General features: G+C 39.2%; 1 protein-coding gene across 3 annotated transcripts in view; it reads left to right on the plus strand.

Annotated features, from left to right (window-relative positions):
* The window catches only part of tpp2 (tripeptidyl peptidase 2), a 119,137-nt gene that overhangs the window by 91,448 nt on the left and 11,719 nt on the right, over window positions 1-15,970 (plus strand). For all 3 annotated transcript variants that reach the window (XR_012098684.1, XM_073043222.1, XM_073043223.1), the window contains 4 exons: window positions 5,367-5,518; window positions 9,057-9,153; window positions 10,807-10,937; window positions 11,488-11,695. Coding sequence is in view for 2 of the 3 variants with exons in the window: in XM_073043222.1 (XP_072899323.1) it covers window positions 5,367-5,518; window positions 9,057-9,153; window positions 10,807-10,937; window positions 11,488-11,695 (588 nt within the window). In the remaining variant the exon portion in view is untranslated. The remainder of the gene's footprint in view (window positions 1-5,366; window positions 5,519-9,056; window positions 9,154-10,806; window positions 10,938-11,487; window positions 11,696-15,970) is intronic.

Genomic DNA, 15,970 nt, shown 5'->3' on the forward strand with positions numbered 1-15,970 from the left:
TAATTAGAATCAGAATAATGTTTAACATCCCTGATCTACACTCAGTGCCCATTTTATGAGGCACACCTGTACACCTGCTAATTAATGCAAGTGTCTAATCAGCCAATTATGTAGCAGCAACTCGTAGCACGTAGTTGCACGTAGTTGCACGTAGCAGCACGTAGACATGGTCAAGAGGTTCAATTGTTCACACCAGTCATCGGAATGGGGAAGAAATGTGATCTAAGGGACTTTGACCATGGAATGAATGTTGGTTTCAGATGGGGTGGTTTGAGTATCTCAGAAACTGCTAATCTCTTGTGATTTTCACACACTATAGTCTCTAGAGTTTACAGAGAATGATGCGAGGGGGAAAAAAAATCCAGTGAGCAGCAGTCCGTGGTGAAAATGCCTTGTTGATGAGAGAGGTCAGAAGAGAATGGCCAGACTGAATCAACCTGACAGAAGGTGATAGTAACTCAGATGATCACGCATTACAACGGTGGTGTGCAAAAGAGCATCTGTGAACACACAACCCATCAAGCCTTGCAGTGGATGGGTTCCAGCAGTGGAAAACCATGAACTTACACTCAGTGGCCATTGTATTAGGCATAGGAGGTACCTAATAAAGTGGCCACTGAGTGAATGTTGTGAAATCTGTTGTTTTCTGGCAGCAGTACAAGTCGTAAAGTTACTGTTCAGTTACAAATAAATAAATAGCGTAACGAGGAACAGTGAGTTAGTGTCATGGACTAATCTGTTGGCGGCGAGGAAGAAGCTCTTCTAAAAACATTGAGTGCGGATCTTTAGACTCCCATAAGGGTAGTAATGAAAATAGAATTAGAGTCGGAATAAGGTTTATTATCACTATACACTCAGTGACTACTTTATTAGGTATACTTGCTCATTGGCGAGGATCCTTCATGATAGATGTCAACTTCCTGAGGCACTACCTTTTGAGGATGTCCTTCATAATGGAGAAGCTTGTGCCCATGATGGAGCTGGCTGACTCTACAATGCTCTGCACCCTTTTTCAGTCCTGTGCATTATTGTAGCCTCAGTACCAGGCAGTGATGCAGCCAGTCAAAATGCTCTCCACTGTGCATCTATTGGAAAATTGCTAGAGTCTTTGGTGACATACCAAATCTCCTCAAACTCCGAATGCAGTATAGCCACTGGGCTGCCTTCTTTGTAATTACATCAGTATGTTAGGCCAGGATAGATCCTCTGAGAGGTTTGTGCCCAGGAACTTGAAGCTACTTATCTTTCTACTGCTAAGCCCTCATTCAGCACTGATTAACATGCTGAGCCAGATTAAATTGGAAAGCAAACTGGTGTTCAGCTCACCCCTCCATTTCAGCCGAGATCCCCTGCCCGAGATCATCCTGCCTGCCTATGCTTGACCCATCTTCTCACTCTTACCATCAGGTGGGAGTTGCAGGAGTCCGGGTCCGGGAGCAGTTATTATCCTGCAGCCATTGGACTTCTGCACCACCTTCACTTCCTCAGTGCTGAACTGTCCGCAGCTGTGGCCTCCCTTTCGGGGACTTTGTGTTATTTGTTTACTTTTTATTATTTGCACCATTTGTTCTTTTTACGGACATTGAATGTTTGTCAGTCTTTGTCACTTGTAGTTTTTCCTGGATTCTATTGTGCTTCTTTGTTTAGTTGGTGCTTGAAAGTTGAATCTCGTGATTCTATATGGTAAATATACTTTGATAATAAATTTGCTCTGAAATTTGAAGTGGTGCAAGAGCCAGTGAGATTTTATCTACTGTAAATCTGTTGTGGCAGTAGGCAAATTGCAGTGGATTCAGGTTCTTTCTCAGGCAAGAAATCCTTCTTTCAACATCAAACAAGAGAAAATCTGCAGATGCTGGAAATCCAAGCAACACACACAAAATGCTGGAGGAACACAGCAGGCCAGGCAGCATCTATGGAAAAAAGCACAGTTGACGTTTCAGGCAGAGACACTTCAGCAGTCCTGATAAAGGGTCCTGGCCCAAACCGTTGACTACTCTTTTCCATAGATGTTGCCTGGGCTCCTTTCAATATAATGGCTTTAATCTTAATTCCTATGTTAAAACAATTTTCCTATGCTTTTAGACAAATTCATATTCTGTTCATTTCATAAAGAAACCATCTTTTTGCGCAGTTTGGCTTATTCTATTCTTTGCATGCAGTTTGAAAATGAATCCTTTCAATATTGACCTTTTAAACATGTGTACTGTAATGACCAAATTTCTTTGCCCAAATGAAATATTCATCCACAAGTCACAGACTTATTTTGCATATTACAACTTGAGTTTTTGCAGACCAGTTTAATTTGACATATTTATTACATTAATGCTGTGAGACAAAATTCAGATTTCCCAACCTGAGGTCCATGAACCCGTCAGTTAATGGTAAGAATCCGTGGCATTAAAAAAGATTGGGAATTCCTGGTATTTATTGTTCCAGGTAAAAATTTTATTTCATCTACTTTTCAACACTAAAGTAGTTTAAGAAACCTCAGATATTCAAGACTGAAATATTCAGTTTGAGCCAGAGCATTAAAATTGAACTTCACATGGAAGTTATGTTTGATGGGTGGTGATAGGGGGTTGAGTTGCAGAAAAAGATATTACAGTGATGTTGAAATTTAAGGTGGTGATTATCCTCAGAGATTTGGCAACAATGAAAAAAATCCACAATTAATGGCAGTCACTCGCTTTAAGTTGTTGCAAAGAATGACTAGATAAGAATCATCTAGTTTCTTATCAATACATTCTTTAACACAAAAACAAATCTTCCATTGGAGATCGATGCATCTGGTTATTGATTGGTTGAGACTTAGTTTAAAGATGAGTGGCGGATCCTGATAGTAGGTATTGAGTTCAGTAATTCTCTATTTTATGGTTATTCATAGGGTTTTTCTTTTGACTAGTTTAATCTTTTTTGGTATTATTAGCCCAGAAATGGCGTTTAATGTATTAATTAGCACTTGAGGTATTGTCTAATTGTATAATGTTAAAACGCAAAAGGCGGCCATTGTCTGTTATGGCTGTGCCACCTATTCAAATTATCCATATTTATGCTTGTGCTCTGGGTCTGTTACTCATTGCCTTCAATTTTTTAACAAAATTATAACAATGCAGTTTCAGGTTTTTTTCAATATAAATACAATACAGAATATTTTAGTATGAATCACATCATTCCACTTGTATGAGATCGGTTTTCTTTCTCTACATTCCTTGTGCATTGTTTTGTTTTGCAATGATTCCAGTTGTTTTATTGTAGCATGGCGAGAGGTGCTTAAACTGTGGCCCTTCTTCCAGCATTCTGTCATGACTATCTTGTTGTGTGGGAGTATCAGTGACTTTCTGACAGACTAGTAGTTTCAGCAAGTTAACAGGAGTGGCTATCGGTCTCCGTAGAGTACAGAGTACTGTGTTTTTCAGTCAGTTAGGTTGAGCCTAGGCAAAGACCGCAGCATCTCTTTCTGGATCATCTTGATAAACTTGCATTCCAGAAGGAGATGGATCTGACTCCTGGAATGCACATTCCAATATTTCTCATACCCATTACAGTCAGTGTATTGTGGCACTGGAACTCAAACCATATGTGAACAAAGGGCTTTTTTCATCACTGGCCAAGCAAGGTCTTGCCTCTATGTCCCTTGTCCTATGTATGTGGTTACCTCAAGCTTTATATAATCTGAGTACACAAATTTCAGAAGTTAAGGTTTGATATGTACCTAGCGTTAAGTAAGATAGCTGTAGTCATGTGGCTGCTGTGTTGTACTACCTGTCCTGCAATGAACTCTATTTAGAAGAACACGTTGTTGATAAAGCAGTTCAGCAGTGATCTGCATAAAATGTCTTCAAAGCCCAGCAGCCAAAGGAAATGGTATGTCCTCCTGAATGGTTCCTTGAGCAAGCTAACCAAGTTACTTGGAAGAATGATTCATTGCAAAAACTGTTAGACTCATTTCTTTCGGTTATCTAAATTTGTTATTAAATCTGCTTCAATCACCTTTTCAATCAGATGGGTTTGCTGGCTACTTTTAACATTGACAGCTATTATAGTTTACCAAATCTGATATGTTGGGATGATAGAAAACCATTACAAAGCTGCCTTTGGGATGGAATTTGACACAGAATGCTGCTAGTTTTCTTTAAGATTCTGCAGTGTCTGTTCGGTAACTTTAATATTAACTGAATCTAGTTTTTGATACTTTGAAACAGATATTTGAAGTTCCGTAAGAGTTTATAACTTTACAAACAATATTTATATGATGAGAATGTATTCCTGTGTTTTTATTTCTATTAAAGTAAATGAAAGTAATTATTTTTATTTTATTATTGTCAAGGAGGTGGTACAGGAGCCTAAAGGCACACTCAGCATTTCAGGAGCAGGTTCTTACTCTCTGCCATCAGATTTCTGATTAATTGATGAACCCATGAACACTACCTTTTTCCCTCTTTTTTGCTTTGCTTTTGTAATATACTGTGTATACTTACTGTAATTTATAGTTTTTATTATTATGTATTACAATGTATTGCTGCTGCAAAACAAAAAAATTCACTGTGTGCCAGTGATATTAAACCTGATTCTAATTTTGATTCCTTTTCTAATAGGAAGAGAGGCGCTCTCTCTTAATGATAATGTTTATTTGTGTAATACCTTCAATTAAAAGCATCCCAATGTACTTCAGTTAATTAACTTTGTAATAATGCAAAGCCTCCTACTGTGGACTTTCTTGTTCTTCCCTCCTCTCTTTCTATCTCTTCCTTTCAGTTATGGGCTTGAAATTCAATTGTTCTTAAAACCATCACTGCTATTGCAATTGCCACCATCCCTCTATTCTGGTGTTACATTCTTAAGTCCTCTAAATACCGTGGCTGATCTACCTTGGATTTCAGTTCCTCTTCTGTGCATAATCCTTATTGCTGCCCATCTCCCTATGTTCCAACAACTTACCTACCTCCACTTTGAATACTTCTAATAATGTAGCTGCCACACCTCTCAGGGACAGAGAATTCCACAGATTTGCTACCCTCTCCAAGAAAAAAATTCCACATATCATGGTTTTAAATGTTCTAACCATTGCCCTGAAACTATCTTCCCTCATTTGGGTTGGAAAACTGCCATCAGAGGAATGAAGGGTTGCAGACCCGGAGGAAATAAGAATGTTTATGGATTTAAATATAATCTTAAATTTAGGTCATAACCCAGCAAAGAGACTCCACAAAGGAAAAGGTGAATATGACCACTTAGACTTTTCTTTAAACTGATCCCAGCCTCAGTTTCTACTATTTTTCTTTGTGGTGTCTTATCTTGTTTTCACTTTAAAAATTGGAAATTTTATTAATTTATCATTTCCTTTCTTTTTTTTTGTTTTGTAGGATATGGTGTCTGTGCAGTATCATCTTATACCATCTCCAAATAAGCAGAAGAATGGAAGCAAGGATAAAGAAAAAGATGTAGACAAAGAGAAGGATGTGAAAGATGAGTTCACTGATGCTCTTAGAGACCTGAAGATACAGTGGATGGTCAAGTATGTGTTTTCTCCTTGGAAGTTGTAGGTAGACCAGTAAGGGCTATCTGGAAATTTATCCATAAATTTTGATGTTGTGAGGCAGTATCTGTAGAGAGTGAAATAGCTAACATTACAGTGTTAGTCTGAAATTGTTGAATTCTGTCTCAGTCATGGAGGTTACGATGTGTTTTTTTTTTGGAGCTGAGATGTTGTTCTTCAAACTTGTATTAGTCTTCATTGGAAAAGGGCAAAAACAGATCAGAGTGAAAATGGGATGGGGAATTGAGATGACAGGCACCCATAAGATCTCTTGAAGTATAAGGAGTCACAGAGTTGGAAAAGTGAACCATTGTTAGGGGAAGACGTATCTGTAATTACATTAAAGGTGGGAATTATGAAGATTAGTCAATTAAATGTGGAAGCTGGTAGGGTGGAAGGTGATGACTAAGGGAATACTGTCCTGGGAGGAGGAGAGGTGATGTGAATATCTGTTGCAAAGGTGGAACAGATGCAGCTGCAAATCCTACCAGCTATGGGGAAGGGGGAACCATAGTAAAGTAAAATAAACTATCTGTGTGGAAAGTGTCAAGATCAAAACAGATACATCGGTACAGGAGAAAGATTGCATCTTCAATCCTGCACAGCTATTCAGGAAGATCATGATTCAATCTTAACCTCTGCATCACTTTCCCCACTCTCTCTTCGTGACCCTTGACTACTTTTATAGTTTAATGTCTGTCAGTAACTACCTTGAATACAGTCAGTGACTCTCAAGTAGAGAACAGTAAAGCTTAAAGAAGAAAATCCTCTTTATTTCCATCGCAATTGGCGACCATTTAGTTCTGAATAGCCTACAAAGAGAAATAAATATTCTCTCAGCTCCTACCTATCAATCCCCTTCAAAATTTTATACTTAAATAAGATCAACTCTCATTCTACTGATCGCCAATGAGTATAGGCCCAGTCTTCTCCATCCCAGATGGACATACATGGCCTTGTTTTGCCTTTCCACTCTAATTCACTTGCTGTATCTGAGGAAGATGTCTGGCATTTTCTTCTGTTGCTGAGTTCCAACACAAGCTAAACTCCTATCAAGGTTTTCATGTTGCCCAACTTTGTACCAGTTTATTCTAGAAGATATTATAAGTAGGTAGGCATTTGCTTATATTCTGATTTTTAGTGTAATATTAACCAGAATGCTTGTTTGCATTCATCATTAATCATTTATTCATTTCAACATCGTAAGGTATTTACCTAACACATCAGTAATTCTATGCATGTTTATATAGAATCCAATTAATTTTTTTCAGATGGTAACTGATATATGAAAGATTAACTTCATATAATGAAGTTTACTCATTATCTCTGGAAAACGATGCATTTTTATATGTTTGGAATATTCAAAGGTAGCCTTCATTCAGAAAATTGGACTGGCAATTTAATTTTCCCGACAAGTCTCACATTTTTCTTAAAGCAGTTTTCCAATGGACTGACTCCCCTTTATAATTATGTGATCAGATCTTCAAGTACGAAACTGCAAATACTTTGGGGTTCTGTAGCTTGATTTTTATAGCAATTATTATTGGGTGGTCTAAGGAAAAAAACAAAGAATTGTATATCTTAAAAAAAATTAAATTCAGCATTTTAAAATACCTCTGAAAGAATGGGCAGTTTTTTACAGAAGCATCTGTTTAGTACTGTAATGTTAGCTGTGGTTGTCATTAGTTCATTTGCTTTTTTTGTAAGTTTTGTTATATTATTGAAATGGACAAAGCAATACATTTATGGTTCTTTGACTAAAGAAGAGAATTTAGAACTAATTTCAATGTGAGACAACAGACACAAAATAGACAAATAGCACACATAGAACATAGAAACAGAAAACCTACAGCACAATACAGGCCCTTCGGCCCACAAAGTTGTGCTGAACACATCCCTACATTAGGAATTACTAGGCTTACCTATAGCCTTCTATTTTACTAAGCTCCATGTACCTATCTAAAAGCCTCTTAAAAGACCCGATTGTATCCACCTCCACTACTGTTGCCAACAGCCCATTCCACGCACTCACCACTCTCTGGTGTGAAAAAAAACTTACTCCTGACATCTCCTCTGTACCTACTCCCCAGCACCTTAAACCTGTGTCCTGTTGTGGCAACCATTTCAGCCCTAGGGAAAAAGCCTCTGACTATCCACGCAATCAATGCCTCTCATCATCTTGTACAGCTCTATCAGGTCACCTCTTATCTTCCTTCACTCCAAGGAGAAAAGGCCAAGTTCACTCAACCTATTCTCAAAAGGCATACTCCCCAATCCAGGCAACATCCTTAGAAATCTCCTCTGCACCCTTTCTATGGTTTCCACATCCTTCCTGTAGTGAGGTGACCAGAACTGAGCACAGTACTCCAAGTGGGGTCTGACCAGGGTCCTATATAACTGCAACATTACTTCTTGGCTCCTAAATTCAATTCTATGATTAATGAAGGCCAATACACCATATGCCTTCTTAACCACAGAGTCAACCTGCGCAGCTGCTTTGAGTGTCCTATGGACTCGGACCCCAAGATCCCTCTGATCCTCCACACTGTCAAGAGTTTTACCAGTAATACTATATTCTGCCATCATATTTGACCTACCAAAATGAACTACCTCACACTTATATGGGTTAAACTCCATCTGCCACTTCTCAGCCCAGTTTTGCATCCTATCAATGTCCCACTGTAACCTCTGACAGCTATTTCACAACACCTCCAACCTTTGTGTCATCAGCAACTTACTAACCCATCCCTCCACTTCCTCATCCAGGTCATGTATAAAAATCACAAAGAGAAGGGGTCCCAGAACAGATCCCTGAGGCACACCACTGGTCACCGACCTCCATGCAGAATATGACCCATCTACAACCACTCTTTGCCTTCTGTGGACAAGCCAGTTCTGCATCCACAAAGCAATGTCCCCTTGGATCCCATGCATCCTTACTTTCTCAATAAGCCTGGCATGGGGTACCTTATCAAATGCCTTGATGAAATTCATATACACTACATCTACTGCTCTTCTTTCATCAATGTGTTTAGTCACATCCTCAAAAATTTCAATCAGGCTCGTAAGGCATGACCTGCCCTTTACAAAGCCATGCTGACTACTCCTAATCATATTATACCTCTCCAAATGTTCGTAAATCCTGCCTCTCAGGATCTTCTCCATCAACATGTGTGATAATTTCCTGTCCAAAGGTGCATCATTGTTTCTTTTTATGCCATTTGTCATGAAGCAGTATCTCTTGATGTTACAAGATCTTTTTCTTCTCCATGGATAATCATTTGATGCCATTTTCAATGTCAATGGCTTAATTCAAAGCTCAAATTAAATTTTATTATCAAAGTACAGCACATGTATGTCACCATATACAACCCTGAGATTCATTTTCCTTAATGCCATTTTCATTGCTTTTCAGAGGTTCTCCAGAACAGTATTTACTTTGGAATGTTGTTATTGCTGTAAGATTGTGAGAAATTTATCTCTGTTTCATCAAGTGAAGAAGTTTATTTGTTTGCAGATTGGACAGGAATACATTTTATGAAGAATTGAAAGAGTCTTACCCAACCTATCTTCCTCTGTATGTTGCAAGACTACATCAGTTGGACAATGAAAAGGTGAGATGCATCTGAATGTTTTTTATAGGCACAGATCATAGATTTAATCACAAATTCCAGTGCTATCTATGTAGAATTTGTGCATTCTCCCTTGACTGCATGTGGCTCCCCCAGATACTCGGGCTTCATTGAGAGATGCAGCTGACCATCAACCACCCGTTTTCACTAGTTCTACATTAATCCCATTCTCCCTTCATTCTGTCAATTCTCCCTAGATTATACCATTCACTAATACATGTAGGACAACTTGCATTCGCCAGTTAATTTACTAACCTTACACAGATGACGTCTGTGTCCATCTTACATGGGAGGGAATAGGAGCACCTGGAGGAAACCCAATCAGAGATTGTGTAAACTTCACGTAGGCATCACCTGAGGTCAGGATTGAACCAGCCTCTCTGATGTTATGAGCTGATGACTCTGCCAGCTGTGCTACTATGCCATTGATAATACTTCACATTAAAACGATGAACACTGCACCACATCACCAAGAGATGATGAAGTATGGCCAGACTAGTTCCTGGATGATTTCCTCTGGAAAAAAGTGCAGTTAGATATGTTATTGTTTGATGTACTCAACTAAAGTTTAAATAGTTTCAGTATGGTGGTGTGACAAGTGCTGAGGATCTATTTCTTAATTTTAATCACCTGCATAAGCCTGTTGAAAACCCAACCTTTGAGAGCTGAGTATGACTGAGAGAATGAAGAAACTGTGCAGAGCACGACTAGTTGCTAGAACATGGACACTGTAGAGGAAAAGAATTCATAAGAGTATGCAATGAGCAGAGCAAATTTAGGGTGCAGTTCAGGAAAGCCAGATGGTTGTGATTGTTTCTTTCTTAAAGTTTGTAAATGAAAACACTCAACTGCTAAACTGATAACTATGACATCAAAGTAGGGGAATGGTGCGATTGTCTGTAGCTGCCAAGGTCATTGTGAACCTCTACAGTTTCAGATGCCTGTTGTCCCAGTTACATATTTTGAATTGGTTTATTATTGTCACCTGTACTGAGGTCCAGTGAAAAATTCATCTTGCATTCTGTTCATACAGATCACTGTGCATTGAGCTACTAGAAAGTAAATCAGTAACAGATTGTAAAACAGTGTAACACTTCAGAGAGTGCAGTGCAGGTAGACAATAAGGTGAAAGATCATAACATGATAGATTGTGAAGTTGTGTCCATCTTTCATAGCAAGGTAGATATGTAAAAGAAAATACTGCCCCTCTTGTCCCAACCGAATGCATTGAAAATTCTTGGATTCGTGTTCAAACCTTTAACAAGCTCACTTCATTCTACTTATGCAACTTCTTGCTATCATTTTTTAAATGTGTTTCTATGTGCTCTAGCTTTTTGCTGTGACCTTTTATGCTTTCCAGCTGTTCTATTGGTATCAAAGCTTCCAAATGTTCTGGTTCTGAAACTCTTCAGACTTTCCTACTTCCTTCCTAAAGATGATCTCCATGTCCGTCTTTATTACTGAATTTACTGGTGGTAATCACCACTAACCCATCCATCTTCGTTGAGTTTCTGTTTTCTCTACTTCTGACCTTGTTCTCTATCTGCCATGATAAGGGATGATAAGGGATTTTCTTCAGTCATGTGCTGCTTGTTTTAGCATCAAATTTGCTATAAGATTCTAACTTTCATTTAGGAACGAATTAAAAGAGTGGATGCAATAGTGGAAGCAGCAGACAATGTCATATCTCATATTGATCAAACCACGTTAGCGATTCACCTAGCTATGAAGACTGATCCCAGACCTGAAGCAGCTACTGTCAAGAGGTACATAATTAAACACTGTCTCTACTTTCGTTGCTTAACCTACAGAAGAAATTAGAAATTAATTATCTGTGCAGCCTCAGTCATTTATTTCCCTGGCCAAATTTTGTATATTTATGATATGCAGTGGATCCTTAAATTTCTCTCATGATTTTGTTGGGTTTTAAAACCATATTTACTGCTACTGATTCATGACTTAAAACTTAAGAATAAATTATTTATGTTCACATTTAAGTTTTACATTCTATTGAGGACAATTGGCTTGTAAAAATTAACTTTTGGAATATTTGTTTACAGAGGTTTCCTGAAAAAATGGATTCAAAACTGTAGCAGTTTATGCACAGATAACTAAATAACCTGACAGCTTTGATATCTGAGTTCTTAAAGGATTTTTTTTGCTGTAATTGTAAAATTGGGTATTCCAACAAAGGAAAATTCTTATGGGATGATGCTTGAATTAACCTTTGAGAAATTATTCAAAATGTATGATTTCTCGCTATGTTGAAATCTTTATGTCACTTTGGTATGGAGATCACTCTGTTCTTGTGTTTAGTGACATGGAAAGACAGAAATCGTCACTGATTGATGCTTTATGCCGAAAGGGCTGTGCATTGGCTGATATGCTTCTTCAGTTCCATTCACAAGATGGGGCAGCATCAGAAGAAATAGACAGCACAGGAGATGATCCCAAAGGCACCTTCAAAAGCTTGTCTGAAACCTTTTGGGAGATACTTAAATGGACAGATCTTACTGATTCTAAGGTAAATTTATTTTTATTGAATAATATTATGATAGCAAACTGCACTCAGTGGCCACTTTATTAAGGTACACCTGCTCATTAATGCAAATATCTAATCAAATACATGGCAGGATCTCCATGCAGACATGGTCAAGAGGCTCAGTTGTTGTTCAAACCAAACATTAGAATGGGGAAGAAATATGACCTAAGTGACTGTGACTGTGGAATTGTTTTTGGTGCCAAACACAGTGGTTTGAGTCTCTCAGAACCTGCTGATCACCTGAGATTTTCACACAATCTGTCTCTAGAGTTTACAGAGAATGATATAAAAAACATCCAGTGAGTGACAGTTCTGTGGGTGAAAACTGCCTTGCTAATGAGAGAGGTCAGAGGAGAATGGCCAGACTGCATCAAGCTGTCATGAAGGTGAGAGTAACACAATAACCACACGTTACAACAGTGGTGTGCAGAAGAGCATCTTTGAACACACAACACATCAAACCTTTGAAGTGATGAGCTACAGCAGCAGAAAACTATGAATGTAAAAAAAACAATCAGTGGCCACTTTATTAAGTGCCTCTTATACCTAATAAAGTGGCCACTGAGTGGAAAGCCTTTGCGGATAAAGTGTTTGATCACTGTCCATTATATATTCCAAGCGCTTTTAACTGAGGGCAATAAGCTAAAACTCCGGAGATCCCTGTGTAAAACAAAACATGCTATAACTGGTTTACAAATTTAATCCTTTGGTTTTGACAATCCTGGGCTATGTCTTGCTCTTGGTATCACCTTTCAATTCATTTTCTGTGCTTGCCTACAAGTGAATTTTCCTAAGTTTACGAATGTCTTTTCAAATCTTTACAGACAGATTATTCAGTGTTCCTAAAATCCAATGCAAGCTGTCCATCTATTGCTGTATGATCTCAGTTCTCATTGGCTGGCATCAAATTCTAGGCCAATGAACTCTGTTTAAAATCTTCAGCCAGAAAGCCACTTTTCAACCCCAGTCTGCCAATGAGGTTCGATTCGAACATACCTGCTTTCTTACTCCCTTGCAGCCCCTCACAGCACTGCCTTGCTCCTTCATGCCTTCGCCTCTTCCTCCATCATCCCGTGCCCCCCTCACTCTCCTCACCCCGCACTAACCCGACCCCTCACCTCCCCTCACATTCATTGATATAAAGTGAGTAATGCTGGGGGCTAAGCAGACAGTCGTGTGATGCACTTGGGCTGATGGAGATTGTGGAGATGTTGCCAATCTGAACTGACTGGGGTCTGCAAGTGAGAAAGTGCAAGCAGTTTGGTGGCATAACACTAATGCAACGCAGGTTCAATCCTGCAGCAGTCTGTAAGAAATTGATGCCTTCTGCCCAGGACTGCAGGTTTCCTCCTACCTTCCAAAGATGTATGGGTTAAAAGATTCAAAGTACATTTATTATCAAAGTATGTATGCAGTATACAACCCTAAGAGCAGAGAATCACTATGGAACCTACTCAGAGAAAACATCGAACCCCCAGTATGTGGGGAAAAAGAAGAAATTGCACAAACAGCAAAAACACAAGTGTGTAACACAAAGAATCTTAAACATCAAACCGCAGAGTTCTTGAAACAGTCTAGGAATGTTCAGTTAATTCAGTTCAGTTCAATCTAGGTCTGTGTCGTTTGTTGGCTGTAGAGCCAGACCGATCAAAGACGCGCAAAATAGCAATTTTTAAAAAAGAGTAACCAAAAACCAGAAACACATGTAACATGAACTATAGAGTCCTCTAAAAAATAAGTCTAATACACAAGTTGCACCAGTCAAACTTTGCCCAAGACCCAAGACTCTTGCACTTTCTTCTGGCAGCAGCAAGTGAGAGGGAGAACGGTCAAGTGAGCCAGACGCGCTGAACACTCGCTGACCTTCTGCTTTCATCCTTGTCAATTTCAGCCTTGCTCAACACTTTAATCAGCGAGTAATAGAGCCAATCGTGGGTATGTGCTCCACCATTAGGCTGCACACTCCATTCTCAACCACGCCGAATTCCCTCGGAGACAGCAAGAGTGCCAGATCGCTCAGTTGGCCCAAAAACAAGTTACCAAAAAATGTGAATTGCAGGCTTCAATCGCACTCAGTAGTAGAAGTATATATGAAAGGAGGAGGAGGGGAAGTAGTAGTTTAGTGAACTGCCTGCAGGTTAATTAGTCATATGGACGTAATTGGACAGTGCAGGCTCATTGGGCCAGAAGGGCCTGTTGCCTAACTACACCCCCAAGTGAATAAATAAATTACTCAGAAGGGACTTAGGAAAGCCAGAGGGTGTGCAGGGGAATCCACGAGAAGTCCTTTGTCAGATTAGATTAAAGAGAGTCCCAAGTCATTCTATACAAACATCAAGAGCAAAAGGATTGTAGGGTGGGTAGAACCACTTGAATTGTCTAATTATGACAAGGCAAATGGGGACAAATATTAGAACTCATAATATTGAGGAACCCCAGCTTCCTAGACTTAATTGAATCCAATCAAAGAAATCCCAGATTGATGTATTTAAGCTGTTTCTTTACGAATACGATCAGCCAAATCAATTATGTCTTCGGACTCATCAGGTATGCAAGTACAACACACCTTGCCTGCGAATGTTCCCTCCCTAACGGCTAAGAAAAGATCTAATGCCATTCAACTTTGAAAACCATTTTGTGCATAGTGACTCCTTCTGAGTGTGTGATTCCTTTATTGACATGCCCAACAGCTGGAGGCATTAACAGCATCAGCAAATTCATTCAATACCTGCAAGTATACATTATGAGTCAACTCATTTGGCACATTTCAAGTAGGGAAAATTGGCAAGAATATAACAACAAATAATAATAGAATAAACGTCATAATTTTCAGTAGCTATCCACTCTGTTTGAAGTCTCCTGGCTGGTTAGTCATTTGCTCACTGTAGCCCAGCAGTGAAGGCACTGAGTCAGAGGTTACTAGCACATTGGCCAGTGTTTTTATCCTTGTTGGATACTGCTTCAGCGCACTTGCAGTGAGTAGTGTGTGTCCATTTACTTTAACCTACTTTCACCACGGAGTTAATAAATAACAGCTCTTGACAAGGACCTTCCCATCGAGCTCATTGGTTCCTTATGCAGTTTCTTAATCAGGACCCACTCACCAGGAATCATTGTGTTACTCCTCCAGTTGGGTCACTCCTAGCAGCAGAATCCGGGTGAGAAGCAGACTGTACAGCTTGGGTTAATTTCACACAATACTAAACTGTCTACCTTAATGTGTATATCAGCCTCTCTGAGATCAAGAGCTCCCAGTAGTGACATCTGTTACTACTTCAAATGGGGTTAGTTTAATTTTCCTGTTTGGGGTTCCTCTGATACTACAGAAGACCATAGGCCACGGTACATGTTCTTTGTAATACTTAGTCAGTTGTTGTTAGATTTCATTTCTTTGTTTAACCTGTCCTGATGACTCTGGGTGATGTGGACAATGAAAAGACCATTCAATATTTATCAGTCAACATAATTCCTAACAAGCGTTCTCAGAAAAATGTGTATCTTGGTCAGAGTTGATGTGAGATAGCAATCCCCATTGAGTAGTGGCTTTCCTTGCTAGAAATGCTTCCACCCATCTTGAAACCTTGTCCATTGTTACCAGTGCGTCTGATATCCTTGACACTTTGGCAAAGTAATGTAGTCCAATTGTATGTATAATGATGGATCAGGTGGGACAGGCATTCTTAATTGGAGTAGTTTTTTGGCTGCACCAGGATTTGTTTCCTGGCATATCATGCATCTTTCAAACCTTTGTTGAGCTTGTGCCCTGAACTTTGGATTCCACCACCATTGTGAGAATCCATTAATCATCCTTTGCACTCCACTCCAATATGCTGTACCAAATTCGAAAGCAATGTAGTTGGAGCTGTTAGTCTATGACTTGTGTCATGTTTCCATACTCCATCACTGTTTAACTTCCCACCATTCTCCTTCCAGAACCACTTTTCCTGGTCGCTGCATCGAGCTTGCATCTCTTGAATATCTTATATTTTCATCTGTGATAACAATCCAACTTAATTTCCATAACTTCAGTTGCTGGGTTCACTGCATATGCTCCCAGTACTCCTTTTAATTCTTTGTCTTTTGTTTACTACTTGTACTCCTTCCCATGCTGTCTTCTTCACAACTTCATCTGTGAATGCATTTCCAAGGCTTTCCATTGTGGTCATTTTGGAGTGGCTTTTACATTTTAGTACAGCCATTTCTGACATCCATGACTTCTTGCACAAGTTGGCCATTTTTGACTGGGGATGCTGCAGT

This window comes from Hemitrygon akajei, chromosome 4 (assembly GCF_048418815.1).
Source record: "Hemitrygon akajei chromosome 4, sHemAka1.3, whole genome shotgun sequence".
Lineage (NCBI taxonomy): Eukaryota > Metazoa > Chordata > Chondrichthyes > Myliobatiformes > Dasyatidae > Hemitrygon > Hemitrygon akajei.